This window comes from Eptesicus fuscus, chromosome 4, assembly GCF_027574615.1.
Source record: "Eptesicus fuscus isolate TK198812 chromosome 4, DD_ASM_mEF_20220401, whole genome shotgun sequence".
Classification (NCBI taxonomy): domain Eukaryota; kingdom Metazoa; phylum Chordata; class Mammalia; order Chiroptera; family Vespertilionidae; genus Eptesicus; species Eptesicus fuscus.
Genome location: NC_072476.1, coordinates 73,005,255 through 73,017,892, shown reverse-complemented (window position 1 = coordinate 73,017,892; position 12,638 = coordinate 73,005,255). Strand labels below are relative to the sequence as shown.

The window sequence follows — 12,638 nt, the reverse complement described above, 5'->3', positions numbered from 1 at the left end:
ATATGCTAAGGCCACTCAACTGCTTGCTATGATGTGCACTGACCACCCTGGGGCAGACGCTCCAACCAGTAAGGTCGCTTGCTGCTGGGGTCAGGTCGATCAGGATTGAGTGAGATGGGCCGGACATGCCCTAGAGCCCTCCAATGGCCCATCCCTGGCTGGCCAACCTCCCGTGTCCTTCCCTGGCCCCAATTGTGCACCGGTGGGGTCCCTCGGCTTGGCCTGTGCCCTCTCACAATCTGGGACCCCTCAGGGGATGTTGGAGAGCCGGTTTCAGCCCAATCCCGGAGGCCAGACCAAGGGACCCCACGCACCGGGCCTCTAGTCTATATATATATATATAAAGCTCCCACTGGCACCAATCGCACGCGTGTGTTTCAATCTGTCATTGTCGATTGTGAATTTGGTTAACTTCTATTATAGAGAAAGGGTGAATAGCGATATTAAAATATTCTTCTAATTAATTTCCTCTCAGTGTGCACGAATCTGTGCACTGGGACACTAGTAATAATATAAAATAGCAAACCTACCTTCCCTTCTGTCCACATTCTCTAGGTCCCTTACTCTGTTTTATTTTTAAATTCGTAGTACTTCTCTCTTTCTAACATATTCCACATTTACTTTTTATTTGTTTATTTGTCTCTCTCCACTAAGATACAAGTTTCTTAAGGGCAGGCACTTGGTCAGTTTTGTTCATAACTGTATCTCCAAGGCCTAGAACAGTGCTCCATTCATTAGGTTCATTAACTTTTTGGAAAATGAATAACCTAAATGTCATTTTAGCCTTTTGATGCCAACTACTCTAGAATCCAACCAAATTAGATGTTTCAGATTTCCGGTCTTCATCCTCTCGCTGTGTGCCAAATTCTGAATTAGGTTCTATGTAGTGGTATAAATGAATAATGAAGAGGCTATAGGAGAGATAAGTTAATGTACTAAACCAAAAACTAGATAGTTGATATTAAATTATTTAAAATTTAATTATATCGTATAACTGCAAGCTATTACACTACCACCTGCTATTGGTTTTTGTAAGTTTTGGTTTGATATTTAGAAACAATTTATATTAACCTATTTTAAAATTTGTTCTTTTCAATAGATATAGACTTGATCCATGCCATGTGTAATCGTATTAACATCTTATCTATCTTCGTTATTTGGGTGATAGTTTTATTTTTAGATTTTAAAAACTCACTGTTTTTCATGATGTATAAATTCAATACATTAAATCTTCTTGTTTGACTTAAAGGAACTCAGTCTTTGAGAAAGCAAATAAAAACTTTTTCTTCTTCATTCAAGGGATGGAGAGAGGAAAAGCATGAGTGTTGAGAGGTAATATTTTGATATTATTGTTCATAATTTATGCTATTTTAAACTAATTTTTAATTTTTAGGAAAGTATCACTGAAATTTAAAAATCTATTTTCAAACCTCAGAACAATTCTCAGTATGTCACACTCCTGAAGAAAATGTCCCAGTACACTGCTGTATTATCTTCACTTGCTGTTCTCTCAGTGGAAAAAAAAAAGTACACTGCAGTTATTTTTTTTAATGTTGTTTTTTTTTCCTATTCAGTGAAAACCAAGCATTTTAGGATTCCAAATCTTAATTTCTAGACTTTATAAGAAAAATTATACTGAGAGGTTATTTGGTAAATTTAAGACATGACAATGGAAATTCTTCCTAAAACTCTTCAAATATTGGTGAATGAACAGAGGCATCAAATAATAAGATATTGATGAAAGAGAGCTTAGAGATTATCTATTTCATTGGTTTACAATATTGTTCAGAAGTCAAATGAAATCTTGATGGAAACCTTATTGTTTTGGGAAATGTGTCATTGTTTGAAAAGTCCCTCAATTTTCTCCTCAAAGCACCAAAGTTCCACTGAGACATTTAAGAACCACTGACCTCATACAGAGTTATATTAATACTAGTTATATTAATGACTGATAAAAATTGCTTTGAGGCTTAGCTTTACATAAAAGCAATTAAAGGAAAAGAGGGGAAACAAGCATCCAAGAGTGAGATAATATTGTCCTATTTAATGAATTATCACTATCCATTGGTGGTTTTAATCATCTTTTAAAAAATTATAGAGAGCCCTAGCTGGTTTGGCTTAGTGGATAGAGCAGCTTGCAGATTGAAGGGTCCTGGGTTCGATTCTGGTCATGGGCACATGCCCAGGTTGCCAGCTTGATCCTGAATAGGGGGCATGCAGAAGTCAGCCAATCAGTGATTCTCTCTCATCATTGATGTTTCCATCTCTCTCTCCCTTCCTCTCTGAAATCAATAATATATATATATATATATATATACATATATATATATATATATATATTAAATATATTTTATTGATTTTTACAGAGAGGAAGGGAGAGGGATAGAGAGTTAGAAACATCAATGAGAGAGAAATATCCATCAGCTGCCTCCTGCACACCTCCTACTGGGAATGTGCCCACAACCAAGGTACATGCCCTTGACCGGAATCGAACCTGGGACCTTTCAGTCCACAGGCCGACGCTCTACCCACCGAGCCAAACCAGTTAGGGCAATAAAAATATATTTTAAAAAATTATAGAGAGAGCAAAAGTATAAAAGTACACTTTTGCTGCCCCAGCTGCTGGCTCAGTTGGTTGGAGCGTTCTCCCATACACCAAAAGGTTGTGGATTTGATTCCTGTTCAGAGCACATACCTAAGTTGTGGATTCCATCCCTGGTCTGGGCACATACAGGAGGCAATTGATTCAACCGATCCATGTTCCCCTCCCCTCCATCTTCCCCTCCCCTTTTCCCTCCAAATCCAGAAAAACATATCCTTGAGTGAAGATTAAAAATAAAAAGTACACCTTTGCTAATCAGCTTAACTATCTAAATGATCTTCAATCATTAAGTAGATCTTAAATGGTTTTCACTTAATTATATCTTAATTCATCTGAAAACTTTATTCTATACTGCAGAAAATATAACTAAATTATCCTGATTATACTTTACTTTGTGCACCAAAAATCATCCTTGTCTTTCTAGGACATTCAGTGAGATAAGTAAAGCAGAAGAACAGTACAAGTTGTGCCAAGAACTTTGCAGTGAACTTGCTCAAGATCTGCAGAAAGAAGGACTTAAGGTACTTTATTTTAGTGTAGTGTTCTTAGTTTTAAGTTTTTCTAATAATAAAATGCACTTTAATGCAAGAATTAAACTTTGAATACAAAGTGGGAAATGTCAGATAAGAGTTCTCATCACCAGCGAAGAATTTTAATTCTGACCCTTAATTGAGGCCTGTGATAAGGTCATTCTGTGAAGAAGCAACTTATAGGGTAAAGTGGTTATAACTCCCAAGGAGTTTATACTGTCTCAGGAATACATTTGAATAAGTTCAAGATCAGAGTTATATTAGAGAATAAAGCAAAGGGGGAAGGATTTTCCCAGAACTGTATTAACATATTATAAATGCCTTCCCAGTCATCTTTAATGTTTTTCTCTTGTAGACAGTGACTTTCTAGAGTAAGCATTTTGTTGCAAGGCTCTAATGCAGGTTGTTTAGCACATTGAGAACAAAATCTGGAAGGCTTTGAACTTTGTGTTTTATAATCTTCACTCAAAACAGTCTGTATTTACTGTTTTTCCAATATTCTCAAATAATTTATTCAGTCATTAAAATATGTAATGGTGATTACCAGAGGGAAAGAGGAGGTGGTGGAGGTAGAAAAGGGTAAAGAAGGGATAAATGGTACGGGAAGGAGACTTGACGTGGAATGGTGAATATACAATACAATATACAGATGATGTATTATAGAACTGTACACCTGAAACCTGTAATTTTATTAACCAATGTTACCACAATAAATTCAATAAAAATTTTTATCACAAAGCATAGGATAAATAATTTATGAGTATTTTTCTTATCATTTTTCTCTGCTATACTTTGATTGTAAAAAGAGTTGTTTTTTTCAATGTTTAAATAATTTTCTTTTTAATCCTCACCCGAGGATATGTTTTTATTGACTTAGAGAGAAAGAGAGAGAGAGAAACATCAGTGTGTGAGGGAAACATTGATCAGTTGCCTCCCAAACACCCCAACCAGGGATCAAACCTGCAAGCTAGGTATGTGCACTGACCAGGAATTGAACCCACAACCTTTTGTTGTATGAGGTGATGCTCCAACCAACTGAACCACCCAGCCAGGGCCATTAAATAGACTTTTAATTTTAGAATCATTTTTAGATTTACAGAAAAATTGCCAAGATACTATAAAGAGTTCTAGTATACCCAGTTTTCCTCATTATTAACTTCTTATATTGCCAGAGTATATTTCTCAAAACTAAGAAACTGACATTAGCACATTGTTATTAACTAAACTCCAGAACTTATTTTTCCATTAATGTTCTGTTTCTGTTCCAGGATTCAGTCCAGGGAACCACATTGCATTTAGTTGTCATGTCTTCTCCAGTCTTCTCTAGTTTATGATAGTTTCCTTGTTTTCCATGACCTTGATTGTCTTGAGAAATACTGGCCAGATACCCTGCAGAATATCTCCCAACTTGGGTTTGTCTGGTAGTTTTCTTTAGATTAGACCGTGGTTATGAGTTGTAGAAAGAATACCACGGAGGTGAAATGTCCTCCTCACATCCTAAGAGGTACAGTAGTCCCCCCTTAGCTGAGATTTCGCTTTCCACAGTCTCAGTTACCCACAATCTGAAAGCATTGAATGGAAAATTCTTGAAATTAATCAAATCTTAAGTTTTATATTGTATATCGTCCTTAGTAGCATAATGAAATCTCATGCTGCTCCAACCTGCCCAGGATGTGAATTATCCCTTTGTCCAGCATATCCACACTGTATATGCTACCTGCTGGTAATCACTTAATGGGAGTCTTGGTTAACAGATTGTTTATAAGAGAGAAAGAGCTCACATTCACATAACCTTTATTACAGTGTATTTTAATAACTGTGCTATTTTATTATTAGTTATGTTGTTAATCTCTCACTATGCCTAATTTACAAATGAAACTTTATCATAAGTATGTATGTATAGGAAAAAACATAGTATATCTAGATAGGGTTTGGTGCTATCTGTAGTTTCAGGCATCCAGTAGGCGTGTTGGAACATTTACCCGCAGATAAGGGGGAGCTACTGTATTTGATAGCTACATGATGTCATGGGTGATGTTAATCTTCATCACTTGTTTATGGTAGTGTTTGCTAGGCTTCTCCATTGTGAAGTTACTATTTTCCCCTTTCAATTGGCTATTCTTTGGAAGTAAGTCAATCTAATCTACTCTCACTACCTCCAGGAGGTATTAAAATATATGTAACATAAAATTTACTGTTTTGACTATTTTTAAGTGTACATTTCATTGGCACTAAGAACACTCATACTGCATAGCCATCAATACTGTCAATCTCTAGAACTCTTTATTATCCCAAACACTGTACCCATTAAACATTAATTTTAAAGGGAGTTCTAACATATAAATTGTTTAGCATAGTATCTGTTGTATAGTAGGCACACAATAAGTATGAGCTATCCACAAGACCTTTTCACTGAGGCTTTTTAAAAAATATATATATTTTATTAATTTTTTACAGAGAGAAAGGGAGAGGGATAGAGAGGTAGAAACATCGATGAGAGAGAAACATCAATCAGCTGCCTTCTGCACACTCCCTACTGGGTATGTGCCCGCAACCAAGGTACATGACCTTGTCCAGAATCGAACCTGGGACCCTTGAGTCCGCAGGCCAATGCTCTATCCACTGAGCTAAACTGGTTAGGGCTCACTGAGGCTTTTTTAGAAATATTTTTTTCCTTCCATTTTAGGTACTGAATTGACCTCTAAAAGAGCTGGTGAAAAAGAAAAATGATTACTTAACTTTACCCTTTATATAAAAGTCTCTTATAAAAATTCATTTGGAGAGGAGAGTAATAATTATTGGTTAAAATGGGATTTTTATATTACTTTTGGATTTCAGTTATTCTTTATGACAATTTTATTACTATGTTTTAGAAATAATTGATTATACTATACTTTCATATTATATGTACATATGAGAGCTTTATGAGTTTTTTTAACCTATAAAATAACTTTTTTTCTAGAAGTTAGCAAGCCATATATAATGTATTCTGCTTATTATAGGGTAGAACTGTTACCATTAAGCTGAAGAATGTGAATTTTGAAGTAAAAACTCGTGCATCTACAGTTTCATCTGTTGTGTCTACTGCAGAAGAAATATTTGCTATTGCTAAAGAATTGCTAAGAACAGAAATTGATGCTGATTTTCCACATCCCTTGAGATTAAGACTTATGGGTATGACTTTTCTTGCTTTTCCTTAAATAGCTAGACTTTCTCAAAGAATCAACTTTGGAAATAGTCTCACCTCTGATTTATTTCTTAAAACTGTTTAGGAGTTTGTACTTACGCTACTGCCATTTTTCTTAATGCTTAGAACCTGATGCATGTGAAGCTATGATAATTAATTTAATTCCAGTAAGGACCAATCAAAGTTGTCCTTTTCTTACAAATATTGAAATCCTTGGGGCTAGGCTTTTCAAATTTTAGAAAGCATACTGCCTATATTTTGTAATACTCCTTTGAGATCTGAGGAAACACTTCATGTTCAAAGACATTAATATTTTTGTAGCAAAACAAAAAATATTCACACTGAGTCATAAAAACTCTAAAGAGTTTATTATAAGCAACCATATGTTGCTTACAATTTATCTGGGCTTTTTGGATTTCAGAATTACAGATGAGGGACTAAAGCACTCTTTAGCCACCACATGTTAGAAAAAAATAAAACGACAAACAAACCATGTTTCTAAAGTGAATTGGGTGAGAGGATGTTTATGGATAAGCACCCCAAATGCCAACTTAGTATGCTACTAAGAATGGGTCATTAACCATATTTTCATATATGAACGACAGCGGCTGCTGAGACCAATCGAATAAAGTATATTAACTAAAAAGAACTAAGAATAGATGTTAATAGCAGCTTTATTCATAATTGCTAAAACTTAGAAGCAACCAAAATGTCCTTCAGTAGTAGGTCATCGGAGACTGTGGCACATCCCTACAATAGAATTATTTAGCCATAAAAAAACAACAATGATCTATCATCCTGGCCGGTGTTGCTAAGTGATTAGAGCCTTGGGTTAGACCCATGCACCAAAGGGTCTCAGGTTCGATTTTCAGTGAAGGGCACATACCTGAGTTTCAGGTTAATTCCACCCCAGTTGGGCACTGTTCAGGTGGCAGCCAATTGATGTGTCTCTCTCACATCGATGTTTCTCTCTCTCTCTCTCTCTCTCTCTCTCTCTCTCTCTCCCTCCCTCCCTCTCTCCCTCTCTCCCTCCCTCTCTCCCTTCTCCCTCTCCCTCTCCCTCTCCTCCCTCCCTCCCTCTCTCCTTCTCCCTCTCCCTCTCCCTCTCCCTCTCCCTCTCCTTCTCCCTCTCCCTCTCTCCCTTCCTCTGTCCCTCCCTTCCACTCTCTCTAAAAAGCAATGGAAAAAATATCTTCGGGTAAGGATTAAAAAAATAAGAAACAAATAGAAATGAGCCATCAAACCATGAAAGACATGGAGGAATCTTAAGTGTATGTTATTAACTGAAAGAAGCCAACCTGAAAAGCCTACATACTGTATTATTCCAACCATATAACATACTGGAAAAGATATGGAGACACTAAAGATATCAGTAGTTATCAAGGGTTGGCGGGAAGGGAGGAATGAATAGGCAGAACACAGAGGATTTTTAGGGCAGTGAAACTATTCTGTATGATGCTATAAAGGTAGATACATATCATTATACATTTTTCAAAACCTATAGAATGTGTAACACCCAAAGTGAATCCAATATAAACTATGGACTTTGATAATGTTGTGTCAGTATAGGTTCATTGGTTGTAACATATGTAACACTCTAGTGGGGGATGTTGACATATGTGTATATGTGAGGGGGGGCAGGATTACTGACCCCACACATATACACATGGGAACTCTGTACTTATTATTCAGTTTTGCTGTCAACCTAAAATTCCTCTAAAAACTAAAACCTACTGAAAAAAAGGGGCTTAAGTATCTATGTAGTTGACTCCAATTAGTTACTTGGTACTTATTAAATGGTATCATGTGTTACGATGTTAATTGAGAGACCTATATAATCATCTAACTCAAATAGATACCTACTAATCAGTAATATCCAGTTTTATAAAGGAAAGTATATATTTCAACTCAAAATGCCAGCTTTGGAAAAACATCCTTTAATTCAGAAAATACACAGTGTTGCTTATTGTTTATCTCTAAACAGCCTTTTGTAAATATGTCATAACAGTACTTGCAAAATGTTTTTATGAATTACGATTGAATTGGCTTTTTAAATTTGAAATTGACTAATTGTGCTTGGTTTAATTTAGGTGTGCGGCTCTCTAGTTTTCCAAATGAAGAAGATAAGAAACATCAACAACGGAGTATTGTTGGTTTCTTACAGGCTGGAAACCAAACCCTGTCAGCCACTGGGTGTACAGAGAAAACTGACAAAGATCAGTTTTTAAAACCTGTAGAAATGTCTCATAAGAAGAGTTTCTTTGATAAAAAACGATCGGAAAGGAAATGGAGTCACCAAGACACATTTAAATGTGAAACTGTGAATGGACAAGGTGTACAGACATCACAATCATTCCAAGTTTTAAAGAAGAAGATGAGTGAGAATTTAGAAACATCAGAGAGTTCAAATAACAATCAGATGTTTACCTGTCCTGTTTGCTTTAGGGAGCAAGGAAGCATCAGTCTGGAAGCCTTTAATAAACATGTAGATGCATGTCTCGGTGGACCTTCGATGAGTGAAATGTTCTCATGTTCACTTGCTTCCTCTACAGAAGTTAACAAGAAAGAAAATGTGCATCATTCTTTTTCACTCTGTGAGAAGCAGGATTCTGAAACTCATCAGAAGAATACAGAAATCACTTCAGAAGATTGTGTCGAGTTGGTAGAGACTGTAGGTAATCCATCTAAAGCAGAAAGTGTAGATGCTTCAAGTAATAAGCTCAGCAAAGAGGAATGTTCTAGTCTTCCAAGCACATCGTTTAATATTGAACACTGTCATCAAAATTCTTCTTGTACTGTTTCATTACAAAATGAAGATTCCGGGTCATTGAGAAGGCAAGAAACCCTCCAGCCTTATTCATATGAAGTGATAACAGACCAGGCTCTAATATGTCCTGTTTGTAACCTAGAACAAAAGACTTCAGATCTTACCCTGTTCAATGTGCATGTGGATATTTGTTTAAATAAAGGCATTATCCAGGAACTGGAAAAGGATAAAGTTAACCCTGTAAATCAGCCCAAAGAAAGCACCAAAAGTACTGGTAAGTTTGCAGTAATTTTAAAGAACTTTATTTTCCAGGAGTGTTTTATTAAAATTGAGATCATTTTTAAACCTTAAACATGTACTATTAAAGTGACAGTTTGTGTATGCTGCCATTTAGGTGAATGTTAGTTACCTTATTATAAGTTAGAATGAATTGAAACCATTAGATTTTAAATTTAGGGAGAACTTTGGTTTGGGCTTGATTTAGCACAGAATGAACTCAAAAGTTTAGGGAGCTGAGTGGTGTAATCAAAAAAGAAATATTCCTTCAGAGAACATTTGTCAAGGCATAGTGGTAAATTAACAATAACTTACATAGCCAGAAAGCCTCTTTAACTTGTTCTTTGGTAGTTCTGACTCTGGCCAATTTTCAAAAATAAAATTAAGTGTAACACTAATAAAAATAATTAAAAAGAAACTAGAGGCCCGATGCATGAAGATTCATGCAAGAATGGGCCTTCCTTCCGCTGGCTGCCGGCACTGCCTTCGCTCTGGCCGGAACCGCCTTTCTGCTCTGGCCTGGAGCCACCTTTCCACTTTCCCACGCTGCCAGAGGCCCAGAGCGGCTGGGGTGGTGCGGAACATCTGTGTCGCTGCCATGGTGACGACGCAAGCATCCCGCCCCACCCCCGACCGCTTGGCGCCTGTGTATGCAAATTAACCCACCATCTTTGTTGGGTTAATTTGCATGCTCACTCCTAATTGGCTGGTGGGTGTCGTGAAGGTATGGTCAATTAGCATGTTACTCTTTTATTAGTGTAGATTATGCTATCAAATTAGTTTCTGGTATGTATAAATATGAACTATGTAACACTGAGGAACTTTTTATTATCGTTATATCAGTCAGCTCTAACTTTTTACATTTTTATGCAACCCTTTAAGTATTTCTTATTATTCACTATGGAATTTCCTCATTTTTCTTCCCTCTAAAGGTAACTCAGGCAGAGTACAGAAGACCATAACAAAAACCAAAAGGTATGGCTAATTTGAGCTTTAATAAAGCTAGCTATAAAATTCATATTTTAAGGTTGAATTTTTAGATGTTAACATTTTCTTTTATATAAAGTAAAATTTTTTAAAAAATCAATTATTTGCAAAATTATTTTTTTAAATCTTTCTGCATTTTAATTTGTTGTTTTTTAATTCTAGGTCAGGATCGATGACAAAATCCTCAACAGCAAAGAAAATAAAACCAAACAATCCCAGACACACCCTGGATATCTTTTTTAAGTGAACATTGAACATTTTATCATTAATTTTTCATTGAAACTTGTTTTTATAATATCTGAGCTATTCTTCCTCATTTTAAGTTTACAGATTCATTTAGTAAATGGCTAATGCAGCAATTCCTCCCCAATGATATTTCCTGTACATGAATTTGGAATATATACTAATTTACTTCTGTATACCTTTTTGATATCATAAGAATTGCACTTCCTGTTAGAGATATTTTTAAAATGAGAAATTAAGGAATGGGATCAAAAATTGATTTCTGTCTTTATTAAGTTTTATAGTAAATATAAAACCATCTATTTGTAAGGGCTCTCAGAGGTTCACAGAAACCTTTTTTAGCATAAGAACTTTTCAGCACTTAACCATTTGTTGGCACTGGTCTGCTATATTTGATCTTAGTGTCTTCTACAATTTTGTATATTAGTATTTTAGCTCCTCGTACCTTCAGATACCTCATGAGCATTCATAATTAATATTTATCATGCATTCTATGAAGAATATTAGCTTAGCAGAACTAGCATGAGTGGTTCTGTTCCTTTCAGGATAATAGTATCACAGTATCATTTTCTGTGTAAAACATTTTTTGCTTAAATATGACTTCATTTGATTTTTTAGATTAAAATTTCTTCTTATGAATAAGCACTTGATCCACTTTAAAATTTTTTTGTCTGATATAAGGTAATTATTTTCTTATCTAGAACTTTAAATGGCAATTATGTCTGTACTCTACACAAATCTATAAAGAATAAATTGTATACTCACTTTATTTTTATATAACCTTCTAGAGAAAAATGTATAAAAGATGAATGTGTATTATAATAGCTCATTTATCTTAGTTATATTTATGTCATGTTTTTATTAATATTTATGAAAGAAGACAGCTTAACAGTAAGTAGTTTCTCCAGATAATTTAGTGCTATCAGTAAGAGTTTTTATCATTAATAAGTATTTAATTGAAACATGAGGATGATAGTCATTTTGTGGCTGCTTTAAAGAAACAGATACTTTGTTCTCTTATATTTCTTGTTTTTTTCCAATTGTAGATAGCACCTTATTTGTTTTCTACCTTCCCTCAAGTTTATATTTATTGTGCTTTCAACATTAAATATTAAATTATTTAGTCATATTTAATAATAATTCAAAATAAAATTTAAAATATGTAGTTGATCTTTTAGCCAATAGAAATGGTTTCCTTCCTTCCCACTTTTTTTCCACCTTAGTGCTTTTACTCCGGTTTTCTTTGCTAAAAATTCTCTTCACATTCTTTTCTATTTAATCTAATTCATCCAACTCATTTTCTTTTCTTTTTTAAAAAAAATATTTTATTGATTCTCTACAGAGAGGAAGGGAGAGGGACAGAGAGTCAGAAACATCGGTCAGCTGCCCCCTGCACACCCTCCACCGGGGATGTGCCCGCAACCAAGGCACATGCCCTTGACCGGAATTGAACCTGAGACCCTTCAGTCCGCAGGCCGACACTCTATCCACTGAACCAAACCGGCCACGGCTCATTTTCTTTTCTATTATAATTTTCCTTTGGGGCATTTTTAGAAAATACAGCAAAGCTACAAAGTATAAGCACTTATAATCTTATCTACTAAATAGGGTCAGAATATAAGGAAGGACTTGGGAGAACATATTTGTAGCACAATAACTGAGAAAAAACTAGTAACCAGAGTATATAATCCAGAATATATAAATGAGTTCAATGAATCAGTAAAAAGAAAAAGACAAACAGCCAATAGAAATTTAGATAAAAGACTTTAAATGGCACTTGACATAAAAAGAAATAAAAATGGCCAAGAAACATGTACATATTCTCAGCCATTTTAGTAATAGGGAAATGAAAAGTAAAAACACTAAGAGGTATCATTACAACCCTACCAGATGCACAAAAATGAAAAAAGGGTCCATTGTTCTGTTCATGATTTGGAGCAACATGAACTCTTATTTGAAAACAATCACTTTGGAAAACAGTTTGCCTTTGTCAACAACCCAGCAACTGCACTCCTAAATATACACCTTTCCTGGTTATTTGTTTTT

General features: G+C 35.2%; 1 protein-coding gene across 1 annotated transcript in view; it reads left to right on the top strand.

The window, feature by feature from the left end:
- The window catches only part of POLK (DNA polymerase kappa), a 68,872-nt gene extending 57,530 nt beyond the window's left edge, over window positions 1-11,342 (top strand). Inside the window, exons 10-15 of the mRNA XM_054715165.1 lie at window positions 1,300-1,332; window positions 3,027-3,123; window positions 6,135-6,306; window positions 8,410-9,360; window positions 10,295-10,337; window positions 10,512-11,342. Of these exons, the coding sequence (XP_054571140.1) occupies window positions 1,300-1,332; window positions 3,027-3,123; window positions 6,135-6,306; window positions 8,410-9,360; window positions 10,295-10,337; window positions 10,512-10,596 (1,381 nt within the window). The 3' untranslated portion in view covers window positions 10,597-11,342. The remainder of the gene's footprint in view (window positions 1-1,299; window positions 1,333-3,026; window positions 3,124-6,134; window positions 6,307-8,409; window positions 9,361-10,294; window positions 10,338-10,511) is intronic.
- Window positions 11,343-12,638: the final 1,296 nt, after the last annotated feature.